The sequence below is a fragment of the Lissotriton helveticus genome, chromosome 1_1 (assembly GCF_964261635.1).
Source record: "Lissotriton helveticus chromosome 1_1, aLisHel1.1, whole genome shotgun sequence".
Lineage (NCBI taxonomy): Eukaryota > Metazoa > Chordata > Amphibia > Caudata > Salamandridae > Lissotriton > Lissotriton helveticus.
In genome coordinates, this window is record NC_136057.1 from 1,564,312,209 (window position 1) to 1,564,328,405 (window position 16,197).

The following is a 16,197-nucleotide window of genomic DNA, read 5'->3' on the forward strand; positions in this document are numbered from 1 at the left end:
ATACCGAATCGGTATTGCCCATTGATTCCTATAGGCCTTGAAGCCCATAGGAATGAATGGGCAATACCGATTCTGTAATTACAGAATCGGTAAATACCGATTTTAGCAAGGGTGCAGGGGGTGTCACTTTGACACCCTCTAGCACCCCAAAGACGGGCATGTGTGCCATGTGGCACACAGACATGCCCTAAGGGCATGTCTGTCTGTCACATGGCTAGGTGTGCATGCACACATGTGCATGCACACCTGGAATCGGTATTTTACCACCCAATTGGATTGGGTGGTAAAATACCGATTCTGTAAGGCCTTAGGGACTCTGAAGAGCCCCACCTACATCTGGCCGTTACCGAATCGGTAAAAATACCGATTCGGTATTTTACAGATTCAGTAAATTTACCGATTCGGTAAATTTACCGAATCTGTATAATCTGACCCGTACATCTCAAGATGCCAAATACCGGTCAGAAACGGCCGAATTTGGACGTTTCCGACCGGTATTTGCCACCTACAACGGGCCCAAAGTCTCCAAATAATTCACTTTCACTACACCATGGCTTGAACAGTTGCAGAAGTGCTAAATAGTAAAATTCTTGCTTATCTTAAGTTTCACAACTAACTTTCTTGTGGTTTATGAGATTACTCTTTGCATGTTTTACTAAACAACCATGACATCCAACAACTGCATATTTTCCTTCATTTACATTCTCTTTAACATTTCTTTTCAAGCTGTAATGTTGAAGACTTCATACAGACATAGCTGTTCCAGATGTTGACTCCTTTTCGGTTAGTACGTCTCTAACATATTAGTTTTGAGATTGTCTGTACTCTCTGTTTCATTTACGGCTAATTCTTCAATTTCATCAAATGATTTAAAGACTCAATTTCATTCGCAGGAAATACCTAAACTTGCCCAAATGATTCCTCTTGACTTTGAATTTAAACTTGAAGAGCACAAGCAGTCTGAACATTCATACAATCCAATTTCTCAGTGGCAAAGCATTTTCAAAGTAAAGCTGTACAATTCTTTCTAAGGCTTTTCTCTTGTGCAATTTCTTCCCACATTTCTATCATCTCTATTTTTTCTGATTTTGTTATGTACGATGTAACATAACATGCAACAGCAATTGAGTTATCTGCAACATACTGAATGTCCATGTTCGCATTCCACATTTTTAAAATGACTGATTGTAATCATTGATATACTTTGACACTTCTCTTCTTTTTAACTTGTAGTTATTCTTTGGAGATTTTCGAGGTATTGTGTGCATTACAAGAGAAAAAAAAGAAGTTACTCTTCCTTTACAAATGACTGGACAGGGAAAACCAAACCGACATCTGGTGTAAAATATTCCTGTAGACTAATATTTTCTTCTGCAATACTTTCAACAACTGTAACTTTGGAAACGTAAAACTTGCTATCTCAAGCTTTTATCTCCTTCTTCTCTTGGTATCTCACATGTCAAAAACTATCCAATGAAAGACAATACTGTTTCATCAGAATTATTTCCAAATTTAGGTTTTTCCTTGATCCATAGTAGCATATGTATATGAGGTGCACCTCTTGCTTGATACTCCTATCTCCAAAAGAAATCGGTAACCTCTTCAAGAGGTGTATTCTTTTTTGATTGATGATAAAAGACATCGTAGGTTGAAACCTATCATCAAAATATCCACACATTTACAGGATCCAACAAACACAGTTTACCACGAGTCTTTATTTCAACATTTCTAATATTGAATTCACTTCTCTTAGAAAGTCAAGCAAATCTTCCCATGCATGGCTAAGTGTGACAAACCATGTTGGTGTACCTAAGTTCCGTAACATACACTTGACTTCTTCATGACGACAATACCAATACTCATTTGTTCCACTTTGACATGCCATCAAATTGATTAAGTATCCTTTTAAATTTTCATCTGTTTCTTGAACTTTCGCCACAAATTCTTTCGCAGAAAGAACTTATTGATGAACTTTAGTTTTAAGTATGTGGTTCACTGCATACGACAGAGAAGACAGATCACTTTCAAACAAAAGATGAAATATGTATAAAATGCACTGTCGAAATCTAGGATCTTCAGAATATAATCTGAAATATCAAGTGGTCAAATTGAGAAAGTGGACAAGTCAAGGACTGAAGATATTTATGAACATTACACAATATATCCTTTGCATTCAAAAGAAGTAATAGGAAGCAGCATTGAGTTATTTGAAATGAAAAAAAGCACTGGGAACTCCAATGAGTGTATGGGAGAAAACCTTGGAAGGTCATTATTTTCCCCAGCTTTTTCCTACAGGAAAAGGTGGACAGTATAATGATCAACCTGTACAGATTGCAGCTTCAGAATATCGGTCAACAAGATACATCTTCAACACTTATGACCTGTTCACCCACATTTACAGTTTTGTAATAAATATTGTTCTCTATGAGATATAAGGTAGCCTTTTCAACTTTATTAAGACTCACAAATTCTTGCCATATTTTCTGACTTTTTGTTACTACACCATTCCCTAGAATGACTACTGCCTAATTTTCCTCTTTAACTTCAGCAATAGTTTCAATATTTTTTTTTAATCCAAAGATAAATACACCACCCTTCAAACCTCTTTGCAAGTCTGTTGGTGACAGTTTACCTGTTTTAGGATCCATCCGAATGATAGTTTGAAAAGAATTAATACAGTGAATTAGAACAGACTCATATGTATTCAATTCTGCCAGTCCCACCGGAATAGCTACTAATTCAATGTTATTATGTACTGCTCTAAAAGGCATTTTGTTCTCTTCTAATTTGTTGTAACAATATTTACATATACATTGATCATTACCTAACTCAAATTGACCTTCCACCAACAAGTAAATTGCAAATTCTACCCACTTACCATTGTTCCCCTTTTCACTTTTCAAATACAAATCAACATTCCTACTTTGACTTTTATAATCAGATCGTTGACAACAAACGCATGGTATCGTATTTCAGACCACACTACATTAAACTTTCCAATTTCTTCTTCAAATTGATCAGTGCTAATCACTTTCCCATCTCCTCCAACATCTGTAATTGTCAAACTTACACTTTCTATAAACTGCTCCTCTGAACCAAAATATCGCATTTCAATATCATCACACTTTTTTTGAACAACTAATAGAGAAGCATATAAAAGACTTGTACTCAGTTCACTTAAAAATAATGCTGGACTTTTTACATAGTACACTTTCCTCACAAACTTCCGCATTTCTGAATAACATACTGCTAACATCCTCAACTGAAAAAAACACTTTTACAAACTTTTTTTCAAAGACAACCCAGAGAATGCCCATACTTCTCAGTATATTTTCTTACATGACATAGATCTAGTCCTTGTAACAATTTAACGTTCTGTTTAATACTTTCTCTTCAAATTAACAATGAGTAACTTTTGTTTTAAATTGAAGGCACTATCCCCTATACTTTCAATACACTGTTTCTCTTTCAATTCAAAAACATTTGTTTTATATTTGAAACATTCTTTCATTGAATTCTGAACCACTCTAGATTGAAAAAGTCTCTGTCGATTTTCATGAAATTGCTTTTCTCTCAGAGTAACAGATACTATTTCTTTATTATCTTTCCTTTTCCTGGTATTTAATTGAACTCTGCTTCACCTTACTTGAAAAATTGCTATTTTTCCTCTTGTGTGATCCTTTTTTCATCTTGTACTTATAGTAGAAAAAAGTGTTTCTGTACTACTCCCATTTTTTCCAAATTCAAACTTTTACCTTATGCACAAATATATATTTTTCTTCTCTTTTTTTTTTTTACTTCTTTTGACATTTCCAAAATTTAATCCAAGCAAAATAATTTTCTGAAAACAAAAATAGATTAATTTATTTTTCACATGTGTTCACTATGTTAAAATTATAACATACAATTACAAAACTTCCACTAACGACTTCCACACCCAATGCTGCAACGTGATTGAACAAGACAGAGCAGAACTAACAAGTAGTGCCATAGAACACACCACAAGTATTTATTTAATTATTTACAAAAACCTTTACAATTTATATGTAACTGCACCACCTCGTACTTTTCACCTCTCCGCCGCACCCCACCACCCCACACCACTCTCTCTGCAACCCACCACAGACAACTTTATAGATAGTATTTTTAAAATGTTTTAATCTTTGCACTTAAGATGATATTATCAACCACTGCCCCCCGGTTTTAAGTGTGGGGGGGTGCCTGTGGGTGTCTGAGCAACAGCACTTTATTTTAGGTGGCCTCAAAACAGGTCTTTATGGGGTCTACTTTCGGGCCTCGCAAACCTCATCTGTTTTTTTTTCTTTATTGCAGTGAGACTGTGACAGCATGCACATTACTCACCTTAGAAGTGCAGACATCATGCCAGGTGACTCCCACTGTAGGAGAAGGGAAATCCTTTAAAAACTATACTTTTTCTCCCAGAATTTCCCTTCTCTGTTTGCAACGCAGGAGCAACATCATTGTGGGATAATTAGCAAACACACCACCAGGTGCGCATCGCCCATTGCCCCGGACCCTCTCAAACAGCGTCCCGAGCACACACACACAGCTGCACCCGATGTACTTCATAGGTCTTCAAAAGTTCCTTTTTTGGTAAAGAAGACTGTTTTTTTCACCCCTTTTTGCAGCCCCTACATCCCCACTCTGCCTATTGCTGAAAGAATTAGGCTCCCGCAAAATTTTGCTCTGGTTGCGCCTCTGGAAACGACCACAAGCAAGCAACTCCAGCACAAACCTGCTCTGACATTACACATTCTCTTGTTTTAGGGCTACAAAAACACACGCTTTGCCTGACTCACTTAGTTCTCACATCCCCTCTTTAATATGAACATAAAAGCTTTCCAATTACTTTTATATTCCTATACTGTGCTTCACATGGAAATATAGAAATCAAGGTTCTCACCACCCCATATTACCTCTCTGATATACTTTCTCAAATGTAAGAAATACAGGTATTCAGTATCTGTCAGTCACGGACACTTTTAAACAGTGTACCTATATACAACTCAACAAAATGTTATGTTTCTAAATTAATGTCTTACACTTAAAAGCTCCTTTACATTTCTTTCACTATATGTACCTTTCATTAAAACACCACCAGAGAAGGATGGTGAAGTATGCTCGACCAAGAGGAACTCAAAGCTTTGTTATTCTTTATAAAATAATCTGCCGCTCAATGCTTTTTGCAAACCATTTAGACTCCTTAAGAGGCTGAATGGATGAGTATAATATATCATATTTAGGATCGGTGTCGGACGATACACAAAAAAACCAACGTATAGTTGAATAAAAGGAGAGTGGCTGCATGGCCAGATGCATCAATGCATATATACATAGATGGATGTATCAATGTATGAAGGGAAAGATAAATGAATACAGGGACCAGTACTTACAATAGACTGATACATTCTTAGGATTGGTTATGGGACAGATGTATCTATGGATATATAGGCGTATGGCTGCATGAATGACAGTGCTTACAATAGGTGAGTGGTCTCATAGATGCTTAAGATAAGTGCAGGAACAGATGTATATAAGTAGGAATGTATGCATCATTTAAAAGATGATTGGATGGCTCAGAGCTTAGGATAAATGAATGCTGGGCTTTAATTGGGCCGGGTCTGAGGGCTAGCACTTATTTTCAAGGAGCCTCCAAACTGGTCTCTATCAGGCTCTATTTTCAGCCCTCGCAAACATAGTCAATTTTATTTTCGGCCCTCGCAAACATAGTACTTTTTTTTTATTGCACTGCAGTGAGAGCATGCACATAGATGTACACATGCTTATTTGCTCACTACTGAGAACATCATGCTATGTTACCCACATTGTAGGAGAAAGGGAAATCCTTTAAATAATGTTTTTTTTCGAACGTAGCATAATTGGAGAGGATTTTATAAAGCACACAATGATACTTATCTTGATTTAGACCACAGCTCAACTTGCATAGCCCACACCCCTTAAAGAGCTTTGCCCCCTTTTTAGAGCACCCCTACTTTCTGAAACGCTCATAAGCAAACAGCCGCGGGCCGTGGAGGGAGTTACGGTGGGGCAGGGAGGCGGGGAGGGGGAGGGGCAGGGTGGAGGGTGCTAAAAACAGGCATATGGATCATTGCAGGTGAGTACACAATTTAATTAATAAAACTAAATTCGTAGCGCGCACTGCATGGCAAAAAGCAATGCTGTGCGCACTACGAATTTCGTTTTATTAATTAAATTGTGTACTTACCTGCAATGATCCATATGCCTGTTTTTAGCACCCTCCACCCCGCCCCTCCCCCTCCCCGCCTCCCTGCCCCACCGTAACTCCCTCCAAGGCCAGCGGCTGTAAGCAAAGCATATTCAAACATGCAAATTTGCGAGTAAAACATTTACCATGCCATAGTGCACTTTATAAGTGCTCCCAGTGGTACTACAACACCTTCATTAGCTTGACATCTGCACATTACTATATTCTGTGTTTTAATCAGAAACATACCCACCTCCCCCACACCCACACGCATCCCTGCCCTTCCTTAACCATACACAATTAAACAGAAATCCCCACCATTCCTAGTAGCGCCACTATACCCATACACAGACTTAATTTTAACAGGTGTGTGCCGGAACACTTATCAACAAAAAGTATTCAAACATGCAAATTTGCAGAAAAAACATAAACAGTACCATACACGGTTAATAAATGGGCCCAGTGAAACTACATTACCTTGACTAACTACACATGCCCACGTTACAAATGTCTGTCTTATAATCAGCAACATACGCACATCCCCCACCCATACCTATGCTTAATCTTCTGATATCAAACAACGAGCCCCTGCAATCCCGTTACCGCCACTATAGCCATAGATAGACTTAATGTCAACAGGTGTCTGCCGGAACGCTCACAGCAAAAGCTATTAAAACTTACAATTTTGCAACTCAAACATACACCATACCATAAGACGGTTTATAAATAGTCACAGTACCACTACACCACCTCAACACCCGACCTTGCTTAACTTTACGTAATAAAAGAAAGAGCCCAAGCAAACATAGAAGCGCCACTATAGCCATACACAGCCCTAACTTCAACAGATGTCTCATAAAAAGCTCATCAGCAAACCGTATTAAAACATGCAAGTTTGCGGGTAAAACATATACCATGCCATAGGGCACTTTATAAGTGCTCCCAGTGGTACTGCATCACCTTTAGTAGCTCCACATCTCCACATTAATATATTCTGTATTTCAAACAGCAACATAACTACCTCCCCCACACCCACACCCGCCCTTGGTTAAAAGTACGAAATCAAACAGAAACCCCCCATTCATAGTAGCGCCACTATACCCATACACAGGCTTAATTTTAACAGGTGTCTACCGGAACACTTATCAGCAAAAACTATTCAAACATGCAAATTGGCGGGTAAAACATAAACCATCCCATAGCACTGTTTATAAATGGGCCCTGTGAAACTACATTACCTTCAGTAACTACACGTGCCCACGTTACAAATATCTGTCTTTTAATCAGAAACATACGCACATCCCCCACCCCCACCCATGCCCTTGCTTAACCTTACAAAATCAAACAACGAGCCCCAGTACTCCTGTTACGGCTACTATCACCATACATAGACTTAATGTCAACAGGTGTCTGCCGGAACACTCATCAGCAAAAGCTATTAAAACCTGCAATTTTGCAACTCACACATACACCATACCATTAGACGGTTTATAAATAGTCACAGTACCACTACACCACCTCAACAACTGCCCTTGCTTAAATTTACGCAATAAAAGAAAGAGCCCCAGCAAACGTAGAAGCGCCACTATAGCCATACAGAGGCTTAATTTCAACAGATGTCTCCCGAAAAGCTCATCAGCAAAATGTATTAAAACATGCAAATTTGTGGGTAAAACATATTCCATGCCATATGGCACTTTATAAGTGCTCCAGGTGGTACTACATCACTTTTAGTACCTCCACATCTCCACGTTACTGTATTCTGTGTTTCAAACAGCAACATAAGTACCTCTCCCACAGCCACCCCCGACCTTGCTTAACAGTACGAAATCAAACAGAAACCCCCACATTCCTAGTATCGCCGCTATACCTATACACAGGCTTCATTTTAACAGGTGTCTACCGGAACACTATTCAGCAAAAAGTATTCAAACATGCAAATTGGCAGGTAAAACATAAACCTTCCCATTGCACAGTTTATAAATGGGTCCAGTGAAGGTACATTACCTTTACTTGCTACACCATGCTCCACGTTACAAATGTTTCTAGTAAAACTTACAATTTTGCAACTCATACATACACTGTACCATAAAACAGTTTATAAATAGTCACAGTACCACTACACCACCTCAACACCCGCCCTTCCTTAACTTTGTGCAATAAAAGAAAGAGCCCAAGCAAATGTAGAAACACCACTATAGCCATACACAGCGTTTACTTCAACAGATGTCTCCTGAAAAGCTCATCAGCAAAATGTATTAAAACATGCAAAATTGCGGGTAAAACATATACCATGCCATATGGCACTTTATAAGTGCTCCCAGTGGTACTACATCAACTTTAGTACCTCCACAACTCCGAGTTACTATATTCTGTGTTTCAAACCTCAATATAACTACCTCCCCCACACCCACCCTCGCCCTTGCTTAACAGTACGAAATCAAATAAACCCCCCCCCATTCTTAGTAGCGGCACTATACCCATACACAGGCTTCATTTTAACAGGTGTCTGCCTGAACACTTACCAGCAAAAACTATTCAAACATGCAAATTGGTGGGTAAAACATAAACCATCCAACAGCACGGTTTATAAATGGGCCCAGTCGAACTACACCACCTTTACTAGCTAGACATCTATATGTAACGAAAGTCATTTAAACACTCTGTAGAGTGTACAGTAGGGCATGGGAAGAGTAAACAAAGTTCTAATTCCCAAACTTTTGATATACAGTCCCTTTACTGTATCTATATTAAAAATATTAAATGGAATGAATAAATTGACGAGTGTCTCAAAAGGGATAGTGAAGCTCACCATCAGTAAAACACGAACCACTTCAACACATATATCTGCCACAGCGACACACCCCTGACAAATACTATCACTTATAATCAAATGTAGTTCTCTAATGTCAACAAACTCATACAGTTAAGATACCACACATTTAAATTTTTTGTAATCTCTCACACATTTATAAAACATCTCTTCTAAACATGCACTCCCCAACTGCTTCTGTTCCATAAGAACAGACAATAATTAATACGTTTACTACCATATATTTTAGTATATCTACCTTTTTATTATTCACTAGTCAGAATAACCTCAAAAACTATTAACCATACCCAAATACAAATCAGAAACCAAATTCATATTATATCTCAACTTAGGATCACATGATTCAGATTTAAACTATACTTACATATAAAAGGAACGTATCACTTTTTCTATCTCCATCTCCTCTCCATGTAAACTCCAAACACTGTAGACGACCCCACTGTACAACAACCTACCTTGACTTACATTCAAACCTACCTCTTAGTGTAAAAAATAAGACCACAACCTGCCCACATAACATTTTTGCATTTCGTTTTATCGCTTTTAACTTAATAACACATACGTCTCCTACCACCTCCCCCCACCCCACTATTTCCACAAAAAGTATCAGTTACAAACGTGCAAAATTTTCTTTATCTCCCCGAATACATTACAAACTCAAATTAACGCAGTACCCCATTTTCAAAACCATAAAGATGACAAACTACACTTATTCTCTGTGAAAAATTCCTAAACATATATAAAGTACTTATATAACAACAGCTCAAATGTTATGAATATTTCATAACCAATATCAAACATCACACTTTAATAATAATATGTTACTTTGAAATACAAAATACTTTCAAAATTAAAAACATCACCTCGAATACTTAATCAATACTATTAAACATATAACACACCTTGTTCATTTCTAACTCACCTTTGTAGTTGTTATCCAGATTTCAAATGACACACGAATACAATTCTGTCTTTCTCACATAGTACATGTGAAGCTCCGACATCATCAAGAATGAAACCAGGAATGGCACAATTTCTCTGTGGCTCCACACATAAATACATGTGAAGAGCAAATCTGAATTCTTCATTCCTTCAACGACATTCCAAAACTTACATCCATTGGTTAATTTTGAATTTTCCTTCAGAAAAGCCTACTTAATATTCTGCTCCACATATAGGTCAAAGGTTCGACCTATTTTATCACCACACTTTCTGGAACCTTCTATGACACCTGCAGGTTAAAAGTTCATCAATTTTTTTTAACCTAACGATATACTTTTGCAACATTTTATTGAACATTTAATGGCACATGCAGGTTAAAAGTTCACAATAGGGGTCAGTAGTTCATCAGCTTTATTACCAACTCCAGCAGCACCTCACCTTACACCCCCAGCGCCATCAGCCAAATACCAAATTCTTTTCATACACACAAATTTACCTTCGACTCCCTATACAACATCCCCTATGCACCATACACGAGTTACAATTTTCAAAACAAAAGTTCCTCGGAGTAGCTATAACTACATGCTTACACTACTTGGACAGATGTGGCAAACCGGCCAGAGCACATGACTTCACAGCATATAACACACAGTTTGGGCTCATGCTTTCATCCCCGAGTCTGGCAGAAGCTCAGCTTAGCAGCATGAGACTCTACACACTACCTCACATATTTTCCGTACCCCAGAACTTTCAGACCAGTACGGGTCAGTAGTTCGTCCTAGTAGTTTTAAACACATGTTGACACTACTTCCACAGCTGTACTGCAGTGGCCATGGCACAAGACTTTACAGCATTAGACACACAATTTGGGCTCACGCTCTAATCCCCGAGTCCCGCACCACCTCACCTTAGCAGCATCACACTCTAGGCAATACCTTACTTAATTGTCGTAGCCTAGCACTTTCACACAGGTAGGTATGATTAGTTCACTTTGCATCCCCTCTATAGCACACCCTAAACATCCCACAGAGATAACAGTGCTCCTACCCTCCTATTTCCCACTTATTTTGCCCCCTTTTTCCCTTACTCGCTTCAACGGAATCACAAAATGGCGGCCAGCACTTCCTCCTTCCATGATACTCTAGACAATACCTCACATATTTTCCGTAGCCAGGACTTTCACACCAGTACGGGTGAGTAGTTCATCCTAGTAGGTATAAACACATGCTGACACTTCTGCCACAACTGTACTGCAGCGGCCACGGCACATGACTTGACACCATAATACACACTGTTTGGGCTCATGCTTTAATCCTCGAATCGCGCACAAGCTCATCTTAGAAACATCACACACTAGGCAATACCTCACTTAATTTTCATAGCCTAGCACTTTCACACCGATAGGTATGATTAGTTCACTTTGCACCCCCTCTATAGCACACCCTAAAAACCCCACAAAGGTTACAGTGCTCATACCCTCCACTTTCCCACATTTTTCCCCCTTACTCACTTCAGTGGAATCACAAAATGGCGGGCAACACTTCCAAGTTGCAAACGATTGCAGCGCTCGCAGCCATTCAGCAGCAAGCTCGTGTTCGTAACACCTCAGCTATTCAGGTGGCAGAATTCTCAAATATCGATATCTGTAAATTTTGATATTTCTCAAAAACTACTGCACAGATTTACACCAAATAAACAAAATCATGCTTTCTAGACCAAGACCCTTCTCCCTGCGAAATTCGGGGAAATTCCATTCACCAGTTCGACCTGTAGCCTTGTCTAAAGTTTCCTATGGAAATTAACATTGCAAAAACACATTTTGGGACCCCCCTTTTTTCTTGGCCCCTCTCTTGATGAATCAACCCCAAACTTTCAACATAGAAGTTGATCTCAACAAGAAATTAGTTAAAAAAAGGTAACGAAGATTCATCAATCAGCGCCAAAGTTATTGCAAATAGAATGTTGCAATTTTCCTATGGTAACTAGGTCCTAACTATAACTACCTACTGGTGGCCACCAGTAGATAATATACATATATACATATAAACACTGGGACCTAGTAAAGTGTGACCCAGTTATTGGCGGGGTCATGCCGAGAAAACCGGCTATTACTTACAGAAGAGCCTATTCCCTACAAGATGCCCTAGTTAAATCCAGTCCAGAAGTAATAACTAAAAAGGATTGGTTGTGTGGTAGTAGAGGGTTTAGGAAATGCTCTGTTTGTAAGGCATGTACCCATGGGGTAAATAGAACAGAATATCTCACCCCGTTCTCTGCTGTCCCGTACAAGATCAATCAAAAACTCACCTGCAAAAGTGAGTTTGCGGTATATGTGTTGGAGTGCCCGTGTGGCTTGAGATATGTGGGCAGCTCGAAGCTGCAAGTCCACAAGCGGGTTCTCCAACACCTGAGGGCCATTAACACCAATGACCCAGCATACCCGGTGGCGAGACACTTCAAGGAGTACCATAACAGCAATAGTACTTTATTGAGATATTACGCCATTGACTCAATAGCCCCCATGAGAAGAGGAGGTGATAGGAATGCTGCACTAAGGAAGTTGGAAACCAGATATATTCTAATGTTAGATAGTAAGGCCCCACATGGTCTTAATGCCTCAGAGGACTTTTTCACCTGTCTCTGAGGCAATCAACTAGTCTAAGATCAGTGCTGTTTCAGGCCAAACTCAGCTCACATAGTGCGCATCTGTACATACAATAGTATAAACCTACTGTGTTACAAACTGGTTATTGTAGATACGGTGTGTAAATATGTATATATTTTTGCTGAGATCTGTAAATAAGGTACTTGCTATTGTTTTTGTCTGATTAGTCTTTCTAATCTTGATTATATAGAACCTGCCACTTTCTAGATGTCCGATTGTCAGACTGGGATCAGTCTGACAAATATTACAACTACGGGACATATGGAATTTGCCAATCACTTACATACACATATTGAGCACTGTTTTTTCATTATATAGTTGAACTGTCCAGTAGGGGGTTCTGTTTGTGTCTATACAGGATTAAAATATGAACTGTGATGTGTTTGCATTACACTTGTATTTAATGGTTTAGCTGAATGGGTGACACCTGGTTAATGTTCTTTATGGTTTTAGTTCTCCTCCTTTTTTGTATGTGCATATTAGAATTTAGCCCTACAGGCTTAATGTCTTTATAGGATGCTTGCACATTATGTAGATTTTGGAGTATTTAATAATGTGTACATTTGTATATAATTGGTGATACTAACAGTCATGTCGATATAGGGAAGGGCCGAGGGATTTATCCCATTAACATGCGGCAGCTATGGAAATTGTGCGACATAAAATCTTCCTTTGACTGGTGTAAATATTGTAAATAATGTAAATTATCAAGATTTGCCATCATTTATGCCATTATATATTCACCCGGTGTATTGTTAATCAAATAGGGATTTAGCCCAAAATTTGAATGTATGCGTGACCGGTACTCATCAGTGTTATACTTAAAACTGGAGTATTTTTACCACATCCATTGTACCGCAATCAGTTCCCTACTGTGATTTGTTGATTTTAAATGCACTAGCACTTTAAATTTCTGCCACCGCCCTCTGTGGCGCCATGTGACCAAGGCCTCTGGAAGGCCGAAACGTTATGCTGTCCGTTGCAGATATTAAAAACTAAATTACTCACGGAATTACTGGGTCTCTCGTTTCTCTCGGCGGTGCTGCGATGACATCAAAATCTGCGGCATCAAGTGGCTGAAACTTTGGTTGATTTGTAAGCCGGTTGTGTGCTTCTCCGGCGTTGAGAGACCCCTCCTTCATCAAGTGGCTACGCGGCAGGAAGTCGTAACCTTCGGTGCGCCGGAGGTGTTTGTTTCTCCTGTTAGGGAGAGACCGCGAAAAGCCCCGGGACATCTGTGAACAGTGCTGGTTTGAAAGCGGATCTGGCGTGGTGGGACGGCTGTCTCGTTACCGCGCTGTTGAAACCCTGAATAACTTGGCAGGTCTGGGGATACGTCCCGTGAAGGAGTTCATTCCCTGTTTGTCGAAGAGTGGCATTGGACTACCCAGCGACGAACTGTGAGTAACGCATCATTGCGTATTGAAACAGTATCTTACTAGCAACATGGCGGCAGGCGCAAGAAGAGGGAGGGAGGTGACTGCCCTCGACGTGTTTGATGATTCCCCGGCTGGGGGGTCACAAGTGGCGGGTTCAGTTAAAAAAACATTGGAAAGTGGCCGAACCTCCGCGACCATTTTAAAAAGCTTGAAAAATTAACTAAACGGGAACAGGCTAAGTGGTGGGAGCACCGCTCCCTGAGCAGATATTTGGAAGTTGACCGAGTTCCGAGGGGACTGCGATTAATGATTGCCCCAATTTACGACGATCCTGACCCAGAAATGCTAAGGGAATGGGCTGAGTGTAATCTGGAGTCGTCGAAAAGACTAGTTAAAATCTTGGTCCGCTATGCGGAAACAGACCGGATGAAATTGCAAAAACAAATTGAGGAGTTGTCGACTATAATTGATGGAATGGGAGCAGACATCTCAGAGTGTCAAAAACTGAAAGATGAAATGATGATGCGTGTACAGAAAGAAGAAGATATCATTATTAAGCGGAAGCAGTACAAATTCCAGCGTGATAAAAATGACTATCTAGAAGGGCGCATTTACACGTTTGCGCGCAAGTATGACGCTAGAAAGTTGTCACAGCCACCGAGTGCACGCAGCGACCCAATCAATAAAGATGGACAAACATCAGTCACATCGGCCAGCTCCTCAAATGCAGATCTTAGCTCCCGCATTGACAGCGGGTCTGATTATGAGGCAAGCAGAACACGGTCAGGGCTGGGGTTTACCCGGTTCACCCTGGCACAGGAATTACAATGTGTGAGCCAGGACAGACGAGACACACTGCGTCCCAGGACGGATCGTCAGTTGGCCAAAAAAGCTCTAACGCAAAACGGAGAGAGCGCAGGAAAGCCAACGCCAGATGCCATACCAAAACGCAAGGCCCACAAAAAACAATGGAACAAGAAGAAACAACAATAGGGGTACAGGCAGAAGAAAAATTCTCTGTGATTAATCTCACTTCCATGACACTCACGCCTATGGAGTTAAAGACTCTCTCACTGGGACTGTCCTTTTGTCCTCCCAGGAACTTCAACTATGCTGATACAAGAATTGACTTGTATAAGTTTACAAGGAAGCTCAAGTTGAAAAAACATTTTATCAGCAATAAACCCCGTAAGGCCGAAGTGAGATCTGACACAAGTAACCCTAGCAGGATGGCACTTATAGCTAATGATTGGCCACTACTACAAGACTTGGAGGGTTTACGCTTAGAACAATCTTTGTCACAGAGCCCCGAAATCAACCCCATCTATCCCGTTGCGGGTCAAACCAACTTTAGACCGAAATCAACCTATACACCACATATGGTGCATGACAATATTGATATTTTTCAAGAGGCGGTGGTCAAAGATATCAAGGGCCTCTTTGAACGAACTTTGAAGGGCAACAAGTACAAACACAAACGCAATTACAAATACACCGACTTGGCTATGAAAATTCAGAGTTGTGGTAACATCATCGTACGTCAATCTGATAAGGGGGGCAATATCGTGTTATGGGCAAGAGATCTTTATATGGAGGAAGCCTTATCACAACTTAATGATGCCTCCTGTTACAGACACTGTGATGTCGCTGTAGTAAAGAAGTCCCAAACAACTTTTTATTCGATGTTGATGGGGTGGAGGTCAACAGGCCTCATCAGCATGGATGAACTGAAATACCTTAAAAATGACCATCCAGTTATGCCCGTCCTGTATCTGATCCCGAAAGTCCACAAAAACCCGGATAAACCCCCCGGCAGGCCCATCATCTCTGCATGTGGGGGATTATTGGAGAAAACGACGATCTATGTTGATGCTTTCCTACAGGACTTTGTATATAAGTTACCCTCATACATCCAGGACTCCAGTGATTTTTTAAGGAAAATCAATGACTTGCAATGGGATCCTGAATACTTGCTAATTACACTTGACGTCACGGCGTTATATACGAGTATTTTACATGTAGATGGTTTGAGGGCTGTGTCTTATTACTTGGGTCAACGTGCGATTGAGTTTGTGGAACACAATAAGATGTTACTGTCCATGATTAGTTTTTGCCTGAATAACAACTTTTT

The 16,197-nt window shown here is 39.8% G+C and overlaps 1 protein-coding gene across 3 annotated transcripts in view; it reads left to right on the forward strand.

The window, feature by feature from the left end:
• RGS18 (regulator of G protein signaling 18) overlaps window positions 1-16,197 on the forward strand; it is a 225,419-nt gene that overhangs the window by 119,045 nt on the left and 90,177 nt on the right. The window contains exon 3 of one of the 3 annotated variants that reach the window (XM_078687102.1): window positions 727-783. The exons of the other annotated variants lie outside the window; for them this stretch is intronic. Coding sequence (XP_078543228.1) covers window positions 767-783 — 17 coding nt within the window. The 5' untranslated portion in view covers window positions 727-766. The remainder of the gene's footprint in view (window positions 1-726; window positions 784-16,197) is intronic. 3 annotated transcript variants of the gene reach the window in all.